Below are 19,278 nucleotides of genomic sequence, written 5' to 3' on the forward strand. Positions count from 1 at the left end.
ACGACCAGAGTTATCTACTATGTATGCAAAGTTTCATAGTTTAAGAAAACTCCTATTGGGTTACCATTGGAAGTTAGTGAAAAGAAACCCAATATATGTATGTGGCATAATAAGGTATGGGTTGCATATGTACAGAAGCAGTTCCTTTAAAATCACTGTTTAGACTGATTTTAATTAGGAAAAAATCTGAATGATAGGAAATCAGTTGGTGGCATGTTGTGTTTTTGGGGTGAATCTAATCACTTGCTTTTCTAAAAAGCAAAATGTAGTTGCAAGATCTAATATAGAAGAAACATATAGAGTTATGGTGGATTTGCTACCCGAATAAGTATAGGCTAAAAACTCGCTGTTTGACTTAAAGGCTCACACTCTCAGCAACTAGGGGTAGCAAACAGGTCAAAACCCGCACAGCCCGATTTGTTTAACTTGCCAAAAAAAGCGATCCAGACTAGAAAATGAAATCCTCCTTAAAAAAGCCCGCGTAATTCGCGTGCTTAACTCGTGATCATTTGCAAGGCGAGACGGACAATCCCGCACGAGCGTCCACTTTATTTTTTCCGCCCGAAAGTGTCTAACCCATTTCCAATTAAAAAAAAAGAACTTTATCAATTTATTTTGTAAATAATGTTTGTTTGATAGAATTATAAAAACTTTACTCCAAGACATGAAATCATAGTTATAAAAATCGGAAAGGGACTAGCTGGTTCGACCGAAAAACTGGTGAACCGGATTTTTAACCGATTCGGTTGGTAATATGACCGAATAAGGAAAAGAACCGTTGAGAACCGGGTTGAACCGGCCGGTTCTGATGAAAACCGGAATTTTTGAGCCAAATTTGCAAAAATTGGTTCTTATGGTTGTGGAGCACCAAATTTGCAAAAGTTGGCTATTCGTGTTTTAAGCCAAACTTGTAGCTTTTCAGGTTGTGAGCATAACTGGAGTATTTTTTAGCACATTCACTAAAAGAAGAGAAATCGGTTAGAGCATCAAAAACTTAATGATCTTGTTTATGTTCATTACAACTTAAGATTACAACAAAGGTACTTTCTTGATTGTTTTAAGTTGAAAGCATTATTTTAAAATCTTAATCATCACAAGAGTAACGAAATATATTGATAACATAGGAACCAAATGAGAAAGCAAGTTTATGATTCAATTTGTCTTGATGCATTTGAGGATCATTCGGAATGGATACTGGAAGATTCACCACCATTTTTAACTCCTGAAGAAGTTGATGCTTTACGAAATGATCTTGCAAATATATTCTTCAATCACCTTTAGATGATTTAGGTATGCTTTTATTTATTTATGAATTATGATCAACTATACTTTCTGTATGCCTTATAACATATTTTATATTATTTTTTATCTTGATTTGTGAAACATTATCTATAATGCTAGATCAATTGGATTTGAAAGATGATCGGGATGATGATGGAGCTAATAATTCTATGAAAAATGCAAATCAAAATGAAACCAATCAGGATGTATTTCCATATTTGTAGATGAAGAGCAATTTCCCGACTTCGAAATCACTCTTTGGATTTAGTTTATGAATTGTTATCCTTATTGTGTTTAATTAAGATACTAATATATTAGTACTAACTAATTTCATGACTATCTTTGTATTAGTTATATTTAGACTTTGAAACTTGGTTATTTTTAAAATGTTGGTGAAGAACTAAAGATATGTATTTTGAATTTATTAAGTTTATGACTATTTTTAGTATTTTATATTTTTTATTTACGTGAAACTGATTTTATCGGTTCAACCAATAGTTTATCGATTGAACTAATAAATCAATGAACCAATAACTTGATCAGTTCGATCACCGGTTCGATTCTTAGAACTATGCATGAAATTATTAGTTTTGTAATATTAATTAAACTTAAAAATTATTTTTCCTTAAAAGAAAGAGCAAACAAAAAAATTTATGGCAAGTCAAGCCCATCAGCCCGCCATGATCCAGGACGAGCTCGTAATCTACAATTGCTTCATTAGGTGGGATGAGACATAATGAGGCAGGCTAGCCCATTTGTCAGCCTTACGAGCAACCCCTCTTGTGTACTATGATAATTTTGAGGGTAATCAGGGTAGTACTGCTAGCAGCAATAAACCCAATTTTACATTCATTGTTGAAATACTTTGAGACAAATCATTTCATAAGAGTATATGTTATAAGAAAGATATTTGAAGTCAGTCGTGTACCAAGTTCTATTGAAGTTACTCATGTGGTCACAAAGGCACGACCATATAAAGCCATTTTACATTTCAAACCCAAGCTAGAAGTTGAAGACACACAACCTCCTGAATTAAGGAGTGTAATGTTGAATCAGGAGAAGAGGAAACAGAGAAAGAAGAAAACAGAGTGAATGATAGAGTATGTAATAGTTCAGCTAATCATTGCACTTCTATGCGGTAATTGATAACAAATATATTATTTTGTTTGCCTAGCTATATGAAAGCCACTTATGGTTATCATCTTAGGAAAAAGGCTTTTCTAGTTTTTTGAGTCTTGTAGCATGGTCATTGGCTGAGCTCAAGGTTTACTCTATAAAAGAATAACGATAACTAATTTCTTAACCTCCATAACGATTTTTTTATCCCAATAGTATGGTGTTGAGTTCCCACGCAGTGAGAGTAGCTTTCTTATCCTTTTAGGGTAAATCTATACACTTGGTTGTATAGGTGTATAATGGATATATTTAATATCAAATACATATGTTTTATCTTACCTTTTGCAGTTCCTTGGTTTAGAGCATTTCCTAGAGAAAGTATTGTTTGCATGATTCTTCTTAATTTGACAGAGTTTTTGATCTGCTAAACACAACCACAACACATCCAAATGTTACGTCAAAGAAAATAAAATAAATTCTTAAAAATAGTTTAAGGGAGATTATATATCATGCCTCTTCTGCAGCATCATTAACAATATTGATGTTATTTCTAAGGTCAGAAGCCTATAAAACAATATGTTAAGGTTAGAATAGGAAGCAACTTATGAACCTTATTTAAAAAATTCAATAAAAGTAATGATGATCTATCTACCTGAGTATTGAATTCAATCTTGAATGAAAAAACTCTCAGCTTGGATTCTACCCTTGGAACTTTCATCAACTCTAAGAAGAACTATAATGGAGAATTAATGCAAATAATAATCTAAATAGATTGCAAGTCAAACTAAAAATGTGCTCTACAATCTACACCTCTGAAGCAAGGTAAAAGTTATGTAAGTCAAACTCTAATTAATTTAGAATATACTATTATTTCTAACAATGAAATTTTAAAATATTGACAAATTTAATTATGAATAAATAAAATTACTTTTACATTCACAAAAAATAATTTCTACGTGATAAAAGTATCCAAACTTTAATTTTATTCATGTATAGATTAGTTTATATTTCAAATTTTTATAGATAAAAATAACATTTGTTTATTTTTTATGAATATAAAATTAGTTTTGTTTATTCATGATTCAATAAATTTGTCAATATTCTTTGTGAATAAAAATAATAGTTTACTACTTCTTTGATTTGAATAGTCATAATTTTTTGAAGTCATAATTTTAATTAATTATTTTTTTATATATAAATCTTTTATTTTTGGATAAAATCGAATAGAAAGCTTATTAAAGAAAATTCAACATTACCTGTTCACATCTCCCCAATTTTTCCTTGTCTCCGTCATAATCCTATTAACAGTTGGCCAAGTTAATAAACTTTCTAGAGAAACACAACCTATATCGTGTTAAGGTAATTGAACTCAACATGTCCATTAGTTTGAACTATCGCATAACCTTAAGTACTTGCTTCTCTTCCTTTGTTGGACAAAACTTTATCAGGTTTTCAACCTGATCAATATCTAATGCTGTCTCTTCTAATGCTAAAACTGAGCTCTGTGAACATTCAAATTCGGACATGATTAATATGAATAAATCCAATGAGCATTGTTTAGTTTGACATGCTAATTCCATTATGAGCAAGACTAGACCTAGGAAAGAGATGAATGCAGTATAATGTAGTATGAGCTCCTTAAAATTATTCCTGTGAGCTGTAAGATTTTCATAAATGTGATAAAGAAATCAAAAGTATGATGATAGTGTCAGAAAGTAATAATTAATTTTTTTACTTATAGTAAGAGCAGTATTTTAATTAACAGTAATACTAGCAAGATAATCATCTAAAGTTACATTATTTAATTTAATATATATATATATATATATATATATATATATATTATAACATCTAAAATTATATATTTATTATATTTAATATTATGCATTTATTATAGAAATAATTAATTAATATAAAATAAAATAATTTTAGAATGATTCGAGCTGCTTTTTATTGCCTTCCAAATATTTTTGTCTAATTAAGCACTTATAAAAAAAAAATAGAATTGTTGATATATCTACTTTGACGGGGCTTATATACAAAGTAATTTTTTTAGGATAAAAGTCTTTTTTGGTTCCTATCCTTTTTTAATTTAGACAATTTGTACTTTAACGATTATTCTTTTTTTTATTAGACGTATGAGTCTTTCTATAAGAATTTTTGACAAAAAATAATGAAAAATGTTTACATGTGATGTAATTTATATGATCTGATTTTATCGGTTTTGCGTAAATGATAACTATTTGATTGAGATTGTTTAGCTCGTATATAATAATAAAAAACGATGTCCCAATCAAATAGTTATTATTCCTTTAGAACATTATTTTAATGAATGTATAGGAATAAACAGTCTTAATAATCAAATAATTATCATCCAATAAGACAAATAAAAGTCAGATCATACAAATTAATACGTAGATATTTTCTGTCATTTTTTACCTGAAATTCTCGTAAAATAACTCATGTATTTAACAAAAGAAAGAAAAAAATATAGAAAAAAATTTATCATTTTTCTATAATCAAAGTGCGAAATGTCTAAATTGTAAAAGAAAAAAGAGTGAAAAATATTTACTTTTTTTAATGATCAAGTAGTTATTACATATCAATCACTATTATCATTGGTGAAAACTGTTGGGAAAACTCAACACAGGTTTAAACCAAGAACCTGTCTAACAGCTGAAGCACCAATAATAATTTTCCCACAACTTGTGCAATTAAATGGGCAACACCAAAGATACTCCAAGCAGCAAATATAATGGCAAAAATTAAATAAGCAGACACCAGAATTTTAACGTGGGAAAACCCCCAAAAGAGGGACAAAAAAACCCACGGGACCTAGTCCAGAAAAATCTTCCACTATCAGAATAATGGGTACACAAACAGTCTTCCTAGTGACACTAGGGCATCTCAACAATCAACAAAATACATCACCAAAGCTGGTGGAATCAACATAAACCCTCCACAAAAGTGGGTATCTCAAATCAGGCAAAAGAGAAGGCAATACAACAAATAAGTTATATCCTAATGTTCATCTCCACACCAGGAATAACATACTAAAATTTCATAAGAAATGGAGCAAGTTTACCAAGTCAATGTGATCAAGGTTGGCTTGCCCTTTTCCCCCAATTTTCTTTCTTCTCTCGACGCCGAAGCTGGCTTCGTTTTTCCTTTCATTCAAAAAAATGAATGAATCCATCTTCTCTCTCTTCCCGTGGCTATATGCCACTTCTTGTTTTTTTTTTTTTTTTTTTTTAAGTTGTGTGGGCCCCACTTGATATTTGGGGACCCACCAACAAATCTCCCCCTCACCAATTCAAGTGGGGACAGGCTGCTCCACCAAGCCCGCCTTCTCTTTGCAGGAATCAAACTTCACTGCAGGTAAACTCTTAGTCATCATATCTGAACCATTATCATCAGTATGGATCTTCTCAAGTGCATATGACTTCATCTCAAGCGCTTGACGTATCCAATGATACCTCACCTCTATGTGCTTCGATCTAGAATGAAACGTCGGATTCTTGCTGAGATGGATAGCACTCTGACTGTCACAAAATAACACAAACTTCTCTTGATTGATGCCTAACTCTTGTAGGAATTTCTTCATCCACAAGAGTTCCTTAGAAGCTTCAACAACAGCAATGTATTCTGCCTCTGTAGTAGACAAAGCAACACATTTCTGAAGTCGAGATTGCCATGACACAGCTCCCCCTGCAAAAGTCATCATATAACCAGAAGTAGACTTCCTTGAATCAAGATCCCCAGCCATATCTGCATCTGTGTAACCATCCAACACAGGTTGGCCACTCCCAAAGCACAAACAAACTCTGGAAGTACCATTAAGGTATCTGAGAATCCACTTCACTGCTTGCCAGTGTTCCTTGCCAGGATTAGAGAGAAATCGACTAACAACTCCAACTGCATGAGCAATATCTGGCCTGGTGCAAACCATAGCATACATCAAACTGCCAACTGCAGATGCATATGGAATCTTCTTCATTTCCGCTTTCTCTTTCTCACTTGTAGGACATTGCTGCGAACTCAGCTTGAAATGACTAGCAAGTGGAGTACTAACAGGTTTGGAATTACTCATGCTAAACCTCTCTAAAACCTTCTCAATGTACTTCTGCTGTGACAACCACAGTTTTCCATTCTTCCTGTCACGAGTGATACTCATGCCAAGGATTTTCTTTGCAGGACCCAAATCCTTCATAGCAAAGGATTTGTTCAAGTCTTTCTTAAGACTTTCAATCTTCTTAGTGTCATGACCAACAATCAACATGTCATCAACATAAAGCAAGAGAATTATAAAATCACCATCAGAGAATTTCTTAACATACACACAATGATCAGAAGAAGTCTTACTGTACCCATGACCTTCCATGAAGGAATCAAACTTTGTGTACCACTGCCTTGGCGCTTGCTTTAACCCATATAAGCTCTTCTTCAACTTGCATACAAGGTGCTCCTTTCCTTTAACCTCGAAACCCTCTGGTTGCTCCATATAGATTTCTTTATCTATGTCACCGTGAAGGAATGCAGTCTTCACATCAAGCTGCTCAACCTCTAAATTCAAGCTAGCCGCCAATCCAAGCACAACTCGAATGGAGGACATCTTCACAACTGGAGAGAAAATCTCCTCAAAATCAATACCTTTCTTTTGCTCAAAGCCTTTCACAACCAATCGAGCTTTGTACCTTGGCCGTGAGACACTTTCATCCGCTTTCAATTTGAACACCCATTTATTCTTGAATGCTCTCTTACCCTTCGGCAACTTCACCAATTCAAAAGTATGATTCTCATGCAAGGATTTCATTTCTTCTTGCATGGCCTTCAACCAATCTTCCTTATGCTCATCGGACATAGCTTCCTGGTAGCTCTCTGGCTCCCCAGTCTCAGTGTTCATCACATACTCATGAGGAGAGTATTTTTGAGAAGGATGACGCTCTCTAGTAGATCTTCTCAATTCAGGCTCAACTGGTGGTTCAGGTGAAACTTCAACATCTGGCACCTCAGGTTGAGGTGCAGGTTCATCATGCAAATCATCACCATCATTATCAACTTGTACATCTCCCCCATCAACAGGAGGTCTAGTGGAAGGACCAAGTTCATCATCAACAGAACGTCTAACAGTTACTGTTGGCTTATCTGTCTTCTCAAGATCTTCAATAGTTTGGTCTTCAAGAAAAATCACATCTCGGCTTCTAATTATCTTCTTGCTCACCGGATCCCATAATCTGTAACCAAAGTCTTCATGACCATAACCCATGAAGATACACTGCTTTGACTTCCCATCAAGTTTAGACCTTTCATCTCTTGGAATGTGAACAAAAGCCCTGCAGCCAAACACTCTCAAGTGACTATAGGAGACATCTTTCCCTCTCCAAACTTTCTCTGGAACATCACCATTAAGTGGAACTGAAGGAGAAAGATTGATCAAATCTACTGCAGTCCTCATTGCTTCACCCCAAAAGGATTTAGGCAACTTTGCATGAGAGAGCATACACCTGACTCTATCATTGATAGTGCGATTCATTCTCTCTGCAACTCCATTATGTTGAGGAGTCTTAGGAACCGTCTTCTCAAGCTTGATCCCATGTCCTTTACAATATTCTTCAAATGGACCCCTGTATTCACCACCATTATCTGCTCGAACACATTTTAATTTCCTTCCTGTTTCTCTTTCAACACTTGCATGAAAGTGTTTGAAGATACCGAGCACCTGGTCTTTAGATTTCAAAACAAAAGCCCACACTTTTCGAGAATAATCATCAATAAAAGTAACAAAATATGATGCACCACCTAGTGTCTTAGCATCCATAGTGCAAACATCAGTGTGAACTAAATCTAGAACATGTGATCTCCTATGAGGTCCAGAATTATGAAATGATACTCTAGCATGCTTTCCAACAAAACAATGAGTGCAAGTATTTAAAGTTGTACCTTTCACAGGAAGTGAGTGCTTCTTGGCTAAGACGCTTAGTCCTTTCTCGCTCAAGTGACCAAGACGTATATGCCACAAATCAGAAGAGGAATCATCAGCTACATTCACATCTTCTTTGCACAACTTTGCTTGCAACCGGTAGAGAGTAGTAAGACTATTGTCTTCTCTAGCAACAATGAGAGCCCCTTTGGTAATCTTGCATTTTCCACTACCAAAGGAAGTGCAATACCCCTCTTGATCCAATGCCTTCACTGAAATGAGATTGAACCGCATATCTGGCGCATGCCTAACATTCTTCAACTGCAACTTGCATCCCATATTAGTTTCAAGCCACATATCACCCATACCAATGATATCACACACTCCTTTATCTCCCAATTTGATCTTGCCAAAATTTCCAGCAGTATAGGAAGTGAAAAATTCACGCCTCGGAGTGACATGACATGAGGCACCAGAGTCCATAATCCAAGTGGAATCATCACAGACAAGATTTACATAATTTTCATCATATGTGATAAGAACATCTTCATAAACAATAGCAGCAGTTTCTTTATCACTATCTTTACCTTTGTCTTCATTTCTTCCCCTTGATTGTTCTCTTTTCAAGAACCTGCAATACCTCTTGATATGCCCTGGCTTGCCACAATGGTGACAAATGAACTCCTTTCTTGGCTTGTACTTTCCTCTTGACTTGCTTCGACTCTCTGACCTATCAGAACTGTGAGTTTTTCTACTTTGACTTCTCCCCCGTGACTCTGAAACAAGTGCTTCTGATTGGGAGGAGGCATTAGTCAAACCTCGCTCTCTTCTTCTGGCTTCTTCATTCAACATACTCTCTTTAACCATTGCTAACGTCAACTTTCCTTTTGGAGCTGAGTTAGTCAGTGTCACAACCAGAACTTCCCAACTATCAGGCAAAGAGCTCAACAACAACAAGGCTTGCAACTCATCATTCAAAGTGATTTCATTATTTGTCAGTTGGTTCACCGTCTCTTGAAAAATACTCAAGTGCTCCGGCATTGATTTACCTTCAACATACTTCATATTGACAAGCTTCCTAATCAAGAATGCTTTGTTTTGCACATTCTTCCTCTCATATAACTCCTTCAATTTCTTCCACATCTTCTCAGCATTCGTTTCGGTGTCAACATGTGGATACACACTAAGATCAAGTCATTGCCTAATCAAAGCAACTGCCTTCCGATTCAGTTTCTTCCATTCAGCATCGGATTTAGTACCTTTGGATTTATCTCCCTCCACAGGATCATACAAATCCTTGCTATACAGCATATCTTCCATGAGGGTCTTCCAAATTGAATAATTTTGAGAATTCAGTTTGACCATATTCGGTCCATGAGTATTTTCCTCCATTTAATCAGCACAGAAATAAACAACCAAAGCTCTGGATACCACTTTGTTGGGAAAACTCAACACAGGTTTAAACCAAGAACCTGTCTAACAGCTGAAGCACCAATAATAATTTTCCCACAACTTGTGCAATTAAATGGGCAACACCAAAGATACTCCAAGCAGCAAATATAATGGCAAAAATTAAATAAGCAGACACTAGAATTTTAACGTGGGAAAACCCCCAAAAGAGGGACAAAAAAACCCACGGGACCTAGTCCAGAAAAATCTTCCACTATCAGAATAATGGGTACACAAACAGTCTTCCTAGTGACACTAGGGCATCTCAACAATCAACAAAATACATCACCAAAGCTGGTGGAATCAACATAAACCCTCCACAAAAGTGGGTATCTCAAATCAGGCAAAAGAGAAGGCAATACAACAAATAAGTTATATCCTAATGTTCATCTCCACACCAGGAATAACATACTAAAATTTCATAAGAAATGGAGCAAGTTTACCAAGTCAATGTGATCAAGGTTGGCTTGCCCTTTTCCCCCAATTTTCTTTCTTCTCTCGACGCCGAAGCTGGCTTCGTTTTTCCTTTCATTCAAAAAAATGAATGAATCCATCTTCTCTCTCTTCCCGTGGCTATATGCCACTTCTTGTTTTTTTTTTTTTTTTAAGTTGTGTGGGCCCCACTTGATATTTGGGGACCCACCAACAAAAACTCAGGTGAAGTCGACTTCACGTGAAGTTGATACCTGAGAGCCATTAAATGATTTACTGATTTGACTGATTTGACTAAATTTTCATCCAACAACTCTCAGGTGTCAACTTCACATAAAGTCAACTTCATCTGAGTTTCCACCATTATCATTAAATCAATAGTCACCATGTTTTCGTACAACCATTATTTGAGTAAGAATATATAGATTATACTTTATTATTATACTATAACCTTTTATTTATTAGTGATTTTTATCAAGAAATAACATGCTTTTGCATGTACTAAAATGGAATAAAAGATGAGACTGAATTAGTATTAGGGACATGAATCTTACCATTAAATCCTTCAACGGGACTTTCACTTTTGAAAGAAGGATTTCACAATTATATGCTCGTGTATGTTCAATCTGCAAAGAAGGATAATATTTGCCTTAAAAAAACATTGAAAACTAGAATGACACCATGTTTATGTCTAGGATTTGCTTATGAAAAAATAGCAATAAATTAAAGAAGTGGACTATCTCCTTTACATATAATATTCAAAGAGAAAAATTGCCGCATGTTTTTCAAGACTAATTAGCTATATACTAAAGTTTGGTTCAGTAAATTTTTTTTTTTAAAAAAAGTGTTTGTGTTTTTAAAAGTTACAAATATTTCATTTTATATTTGATAAATTAAAAAAATTAGGTGCTTATGCTAACCGTTTTTAAAAATTAAGAATAATTTTAAAAGTATTTAAAAAATAATTTTTTAAAATTAATTTATACTTATCAAAATTAAAAAATATAATATAACATAATTTTATATATTAAATATCTAAATTTACTATTATATTTATACCTATAATGGTCTTTTTTAAATTTTAAAAGCTATTTTATCAATGCTATTTTATCTAATTGTATAGTTCAATTTTGAGACTACACTTTTTCAACTACATCAAATGTCCATCAACCATAATTTAGCAGATCAAAACTTAACTTTATAGTTGAAATAAACCAATGAAAATTGTAAAAAAAAAAATAATAAGTGAACAAATTAAAGCAAGTAGATTATGTAAATAATGTAGTACATATTCTAATACTGAAGAATGTAGCTCAATTACCAGTTGCACTTTATCAGATTTTGGCGTAACTAAGTTTTGGATCTTTGACTTCTTTGCTTGGCCTAAACTTGGTGTTGTTGCTGAGAAGAGATTTTCAAGCTCAGACATATCAATATCTGGTGTCCTACAGTAAAATATTGAAAAAGGAAAAAAGAAAAAAAAATGATGCATGAGACTACTAAAAAATGAAAGTAACATCAATCGTCAAAATAAAAAATGAAAAACAATATCGAAAAAGAAACATTACTTGGAAGCTTCACCAGATTTTTGTGCCTCAGCCCACAAACTTCCTTTCACTGCTCGAGATAATTTTAACCAATGCAATGTTTTTAACTTTTTGGTGTTACTCATTGAATGCATCGTGTGATTGCCAGTGTCATTCTTTCCACGACCAATACACAATGAAGTTGGAAAACCATTGTTAGCGTAATGGTCTCCAACCGGGGGTGGCGTTGGCGGCGGAGGTGGGGTGGTAGTAGGCATTGTAGCATTTGGAGTTGGAGGAGAAAGAGGGGATCCAACTCTTACAAATGTTTCATTCTTTGGAGGAGTTGGTGGGGATAGAGGAGCTCTAATTTGATCCGGTGGGGGTTGGGTTTTTTGCTGTGAAAGCAACAAATCAGGTCTTGTTACATTAGTATTAGGATTTTGTGACTTTGAATGCAACTGATGAGGAAGAGACTCATCAACATTTTTATCACTTCTGGGAGACCTCAATGGAGGTGTTTGTGGTGAAATTGAGGTATCATTGATTGTGTTAGTATCATTTACTGTGTGATCTTCATCATTAGGACTCGTCCAATCTCCATGGTTAAAAATCTCTTTGGCTTTGGTAAATTCTTCAATTGGTAATCCCTCCCTTTCCTCAAAGCTAGAGGATGACTCAGTCTTTGGAGCAACATCTTTCTCTGTGAAAGTTATCTAAATACAAAAAGAAAAACATACAATAGGGAAGTTCTTCAATAATATAATAAGAGCTTAATTAAATATCTTATTATAGGTCAAAATATGATGTACCTCTAGTTTGAAATCCCTTGGGAAGCGATCTTTTGCATCCCACAAAATATCAATTTTCTCCCGATTAAGCATCAACAAATTAGATCTAATGAAATTTGTGTTAATCATCGTTTGGAATATCATCTGTTCATTTTCCAAGTCACTATCCAAATTAACACTTTCAATCAGCACCTCACCTTGAATCCGACAGTTGATATTGACTTTGATTTTATCATCACGCTCTCCCTGTAACAAAGGAAAATGTAATCCCAAAATCACTATACATTTTCACGTGATCCTCTTATACTCATTTTTAACAATTATGGTCCATTGTTCTTATACCATTTAGAGCATCAAATTAATCACTTATATCTGATTATATACCGATAGACAAGTCATAATATTCGTTAAGAAAATATTTTATTGGGACTACATTGGTTAGAAATGACCAAAATGTTTAAGTCGATTTGTGGAACTTCCATTTTGTATGTGATCTGCTTTGTTATACAAGTTGATTGATAAAAAGTGAAAAAGTTTATTATTTATACAATAAAAGAGAGATGTACACAAAAAGTGTTGAAAATTTTTTTGTATCTTATTTTACTACAAATTTTATGACATGAATCGTTGTCTTTATTACTCCATATATTGTGTTAACTCTTTAACTAAGATTATGACACCTATTATAGTATACATCCCTACACCAGTTTTTAGATGCTTAGCAAGACCTACCTATGAATCAATTTGTGCAACTAGTTACAACGATCTATCAGAATCTCAATGCAATAGTTGTCATATTATGGTATGTATCAAAAGTGGCAAACTTCCTTATGAACAAAAATCTTTTGATAACATGAGCAACAAATAGAAATATTGTAAAAGAAATAAAATATGATGATTCATATATATAGTTTTCTTTCGCAATGGAGGAGTTGGTATGAGTCCAACCTCACCTGTTTATAAGCTTGAATGTTTTTGGGACTCTTTGGTGTTGAGTATAGGATCTTAGGATTCTTGTCAACAAGAAAGGGATCTTCGCCATAAATTCTAAATATTGGAAAACATCCACCATTCCCATTAAAGTTTGGAAGAAATGTCATAATGATGTAGTCCAACCTAAGTGTCCTATCCAATGAAGGCCAATCAAAGGCCATATTGGTCTTGGAAACATATCGTAAATACCGCAATTGGGAAGGGATTGGATTCACCATTGTTAAGGATTGTAAAAAATCACGACGTACCTGCTTGTAAACCATATCTAACGTCCTCTGCTCCCCTTCATATTGTTTCAAGAAAATCAACAATGCAGCCAACATGAAGGCCAAAACTGGCAAGCCACCACGCTCACAATGCATTAACAACACCTTATTTTGCCCATGTGAGAGCCAACTATCACATGAATTTAGAAAATGATGTATGGCCTCCAATTTGAGCATAGGGAAACCATGGTGGTGGCAAGGATAGTTCATGAGATTAATTTCATGCTTAGAGAATATGTTATCCAACTTGCTTTTAGTGTTTTCCTCGCGAAAATTGCATACCATAATGGAAGCGTTAGGCACATTCTCTCGAAATTGACCAACAATCCCGTTCACGTAGACTTCGTAAGATTCGTCTCTCCAATCACATCGAATGTTGAAACAACAATTAAAAACTACAATCACAACAATAATCAATAATATAAGTAGATAATTATGACTCTTCATTGTATTATATTTTTCCCTGCCTTTTTCTGGAAAAATTCAAGCAAAGAGATGCACAATGGTAGTGGAGATTTTGCATCATGGTGCATTCGATGTAATTTTTATTTTTGTTTTATATTCCAAAATATGCGGATGTAATAAAATTAAGGAGGTAAAAAAGGTACCATAGACCCTGTCAGATATCTCAAGAAGACCATCTGGGGGATTTCGGAAAAACAATTTGCATGGCATGGCCATGTTTCATTCTTGAGGCAGAGCTATTTAATGTTATGGTTTAAAAGCATGCCATGCTCGATAAAATGGGAAATCACACAAAACAGGTATCATGGAATGTAACAATCAATGAATGAATGCAAGGAACTTGGGGGATTCTTTTTGAGTAAGACAAAGGAAATGGGCATGTTTGGTTTAGTTTTACAACTGTATTGTTGTACTACGGTATTAAGATTTCTATTTTCAAATAGATTTATATTGGATCCGGATATTATATTCCATCTAAAATTGTGATATTATTAGTAAGAGAGTAACATTATTTCTGCCAACATGATTTTAATTGAACATGTTTAGGAATGACAATCTGCCTCCATGGGAGCAAGAACCCTTCTTCCGCTCCCCGTCCCTATCTAGCAAAATGCACTCCATCCCTGTCCCATTCCAGTCATGGGTCCCTTTTTATTTTTCCCGCAGAGGAGACGGGTATCCATGGATATTAAGCTTCTAAAATAATTTTAAAAACTCCATACAAAGACATTAAGTACAATTGTTAAACCAGGTATTATGAATCAAATTAAACTACATCACCAGTTATTTATTTATTTGAAAAGAAAAATAAAGAAGGCGGCGGCAAAAAACAGGCACAAATTATTCCCCCTCAAAGCTAAAAGTTAAACCCCAAAATCAGGAACTACTAATAATCTATTTCATTGATTATTTTTTAGATCAAGCATCTTTGCCCATATATCCTCCTAAACTTCCATCAACACCCAAAGTAAACTTCACAAATTCTCTGTACCTTGAAATTCGATCCTCTATAACCAAAACTATAATTTCCAGTCTCTATATATAACAAAGGGAAAATACAATATGCAACTTATTCCTAATGACTCCATTTCTATATCACACAACTTCAATATCAACAAAATAAACCATGATAGAAATCTGAGTTAACCTCAAAAAAACAAAATGAATAAAATACACAATAAAAAAAGAAATCCAAGCTCTACTTTGAGACTAATCCTTATGAGTTGTGCCAATCCAAAACAAACCCAAATAAGGTCCAAAAGAAAATGTCCCAATTTTGCAACACAAACAACAAATGATCCAATAACAACAGTACCCACAGACTGAGCTGGTTAATGGGACCTTTTGTGACGATGGTGCACAGTGTGACGACACACGGCGATGGCATTGGTTGATGGAAGCTCAGCGACGGTGCCAGCGCAGCCAAAACTCAGTGATGGGAAGTTCAGCACAAAGCTGATGGAAGCTTAGCACACGACGACGGCATGGTTGGAGTCGACAATGATGATAGAGAATAGGGGAAAGAGGGCTAGAGTATGGTTGGAGAGAGGAAGGGATAGATGTAGGGGTGGCAAAGAGGCCTAAATCCTTCGGTCAGCCTGCGTAACCCGCCAAAAAAGACAAGACGAGCTGAAAATTGAGATCACCACACATCAAAAGTCCGCCTAATCTGCACCGCTTAAACCGTCGTCTTTGACAGGGCGAGGCGGGCCTCCCCATCGGGCTAAGGATTTTTTTGAAAATATTCTAATTTAGTGTTTTGGATTATATTTTACGTTTGATTGATTATGTTCTAAACTTGTAGATGTTTAATTATATGTTTTGTGTAACGACCCAATTCCCACTAAGTCATGATCATACTAGAAATCAAGTGTCACCAACTTGTTCACATGAAACTTTTACTATTTATTATTAAGCATGTAATCGTGTTAGCGTACTATCGAGTTTTTGGAAAGACTATAATAAAAAAAACTTGCAAGGACAGCTAATTAAACATACACAAGCCGGCATTATATATAATCACAACACATAGCATAGACCATACATACGTATACAGGTACTGTCGTATATATATGTATATATATCTTGAGTTAGCATACAACCCTTCAGAAATCCTACTAAGTACAAACCAACACTCCAGGCCCTGGTCCGTACAGAAAATCCCTAAGCTGGCACCCGAACTAGCCTAGTCAACTATGTACACCCTATTCTCTCAGTGAGTCTAATCAAAATTGAGAGATTAACACAAAAGCTAGGCTAACACCAAAAAAACTATCAAAAGGCACAACCGTAGCTCCCAGGTCTCAGCTATCATCGTCGGAGGAGATCACAACCACATCAGAACACTCCTCAGGATCCTTGTCTTCATCATCAAAAATCTCTATAATCTCAAGAGGGTCACTGGCACTCGTGCTACTGGTCTGACCAGCACTCGCCGGTCCACTAATAAAGGCGGTGAGCGGCTCCTCAGAAGATGGCTCAGATGAAGATACTGAGATCTGCTCCACTGGGATGTCCTCCTCCGGTACAGGCTCTGGAAAAATGCTCCTCCATAGGCTCAGGCTCAGGGTCCGCTTGATCCACAGGTTGATCGGGATGCTGGTGAGGCACCGGCCCATCATGAAACGGGTGAAATAGAGCATCTGGGTGGAACCACTGCAGTGGGAACTCATAAGGCATGTCGGGGTTAAAACTATGGAGTGTCAATCGGGTTATGGAAGGGATGATCACGCAGAATGTACATACGAGTCCTAATCTCCGCACCTACTACATAAAATCTATGTTGTACAATATCCTCGTATATATAGGGACGGTCCATCTCGTAAAATATAACTCCGATCTCCATCTGAATGGAAGGAAGAAAAGGGGTAAGAACTGGGGGGTTCTTAATAGGGTCGAGGGTGGTTAGTTTAGTCAGGGTTACCACAGTTCAAGTAATTCACAACGAAATATGCAAGTGTCACAAAGAAATATCTAGTTACCACAATTCAGAATAATATTAAGGAATGTAAAAACACAAGAAGACAATCACAAACAATTTCACAGTGTCAAATAAAATGCAAATGCGCAACAAGGATGATGCATGTCTATTTCTAACGCAGACCATGAGCTTTTGTGTCGGTTGCCTACCCGCTCTCGACATTACCCGGGCACGAGTCCCAGATATGATTTTCCAGATGCATACAGTGTGCTTATAAGTCGTACGGTTAGGCCGCATACAGTGTGACTTTAAGTCGTATGGCTAGGCCGCATACAGTGTGACTTTCCAAATCAATAAGCGTACATCTGGAAAATAGTTCTCAATGTGTGGGCGTCCCCACTTTGCATTTGGCACTAAGGCCCAAACAATGTCACATCTGCTCTCCTATGACAGTCATTTCATTAATTAATATATTTCTTTAATCTTTGTTCTCTGCTCTCTTGTGGCAGAGATCCTTTTAGTTAAAATATTCTTTAATCTTTATTCTCTGCTCTCCTATGGCAAAGATTCCTTTAATTATCTTTCTTTCCTTTACTTTTTGTTCTTCCTCTTCTCCTTTGTATCATTTCACGATATAATTTATCTTTGATGAAAATAATTTATTTTAATATAGAGAGTAATTTTGAATAAAAACTCAAAATAGCATTTTTCTTTCAAAACTTAGTTTATAATTATAAACATAATCTCAGTCTTTTTATAAAAATAAAATGACATCCTTCAAAATAAAATTTCTAAACTAATTTTTTGTCCTCCAACGAGACCGAAAATCTGTTTTATTTTTTATCAAAATATTAACTTAAAATTTTATCCATTCTCGAGTTGACTGAAACACAACCTCATCAAAATACCAATATATCAACAAAATTCAACATGAAATGCAATCAAATTTCAATAACACTCAATCCAAACATCAATTCACTTATCAAATATCATTTAGTCGGTGAAAATTTATCAAAACCTTATCTTCATACGAAATCAAAATACTCGAAACTCCGGAGAAGTTTTCTAACCGAGCTGCTGAAGGAAAAAACTTCTGGAATCCTCCGTGCCTCGTAGAACTCCAGTTGGCCAAACTCAAGGGGTAGGGAAATTACGTCACCGTCAACTTTCACTGGACAAAAGTAACGCTAACACGTAGAGGAGGAAGATACGAACACTTTTATCAGATTATATTTTTTATTGGAGTTACGGATCGCAAAAAATCGAAGGCGGAAGGTTAGAGGATTTTATGGTTCTCTCATAAAGCTTCGGTCTCTCTCTCTTTTCTTTTTTTTTTTTTTCCTGAGGCTTAGTGAATGAAATGAAAAGTTAAGCAAAGAAAGTAATTGGTGGTGATTAAGGCTTCATGAGCTGTCAAGTTCTTATTTTACGTTTCTATATTAAAGCCACCTTTCCCCTTTTCTTTACCTATATATATATATATATATATATATATATATATATATATATATATATATATATATATATATATATATAATAGTAGTAGTAATAATAATATAGATAATACCGGAATAATAATAATAATAATAATAATAATAATAATAATAATAATAATATAAAGTTAAATGTATATGAGTTATTAATATAAATGACATTAGTAACTTATAAATAAAAGATATTTAATAAAGCGTTAGCAATTTTAAGCTCATCAAAAAATAACAATAATTAATTTTTATCGGTAAAAGTCGAACTTGATAATAATAATATTAATATTATTATCTAGGCTTCTTTATAATTAGAGCAAGTAAAATAAATAAATAACATAATAATAAAATTATATTACCATTTATTTTACTTCGGGGTTCGAAGTCGACTCATCAAAATAAAACTAATCGTTTTAAAATATTATTTTAAAAAAAAACTCGCATTAGTGCAAAAATTAGAGTTGTTACATCCTACCTTCCTAACAAAAAATTTTACCCTCAAAATTTCCTTTACCTGTAAACAGGTGCGAGTAAATGGTTCTTATTTTATTTTCTAGTGCTCAGGTGTGTTGTGTTTCCTCATCTCGTCTCAACTTACGTGTAACATTTAAAGAAATACAAGAATGCGACGTACC

At 34.6% G+C, this 19,278-nt stretch overlaps 1 protein-coding gene across 1 annotated transcript in view; it reads right to left on the bottom strand.

Annotated features, from left to right (window-relative positions):
* Window positions 1-14,455, bottom strand: part of LOC112775940 (formin-like protein 13) — a 29,411-nt gene extending 14,956 nt beyond the window's left edge. Inside the window, exons 1-11 of the mRNA XM_025819865.1 lie at window positions 14,383-14,455; window positions 13,469-14,169; window positions 12,537-12,761; window positions 11,767-12,440; window positions 11,520-11,643; window positions 10,753-10,824; window positions 3,801-3,899; window positions 3,654-3,695; window positions 3,050-3,130; window positions 2,911-2,961; window positions 2,737-2,818 (exon numbers count right to left, since the gene is read on the bottom strand). Coding sequence (XP_025675650.1) covers window positions 2,737-2,818; window positions 2,911-2,961; window positions 3,050-3,130; window positions 3,654-3,695; window positions 3,801-3,899; window positions 10,753-10,824; window positions 11,520-11,643; window positions 11,767-12,440; window positions 12,537-12,761; window positions 13,469-14,169; window positions 14,383-14,455 — 2,224 coding nt within the window. The remainder of the gene's footprint in view (window positions 1-2,736; window positions 2,819-2,910; window positions 2,962-3,049; window positions 3,131-3,653; window positions 3,696-3,800; window positions 3,900-10,752; window positions 10,825-11,519; window positions 11,644-11,766; window positions 12,441-12,536; window positions 12,762-13,468; window positions 14,170-14,382) is intronic.
* Window positions 14,456-19,278: the final 4,823 nt, after the last annotated feature.

This window comes from Arachis hypogaea, chromosome 3 (assembly GCF_003086295.3).
Source record: "Arachis hypogaea cultivar Tifrunner chromosome 3, arahy.Tifrunner.gnm2.J5K5, whole genome shotgun sequence".
Classification (NCBI taxonomy): domain Eukaryota; kingdom Viridiplantae; phylum Streptophyta; class Magnoliopsida; order Fabales; family Fabaceae; genus Arachis; species Arachis hypogaea.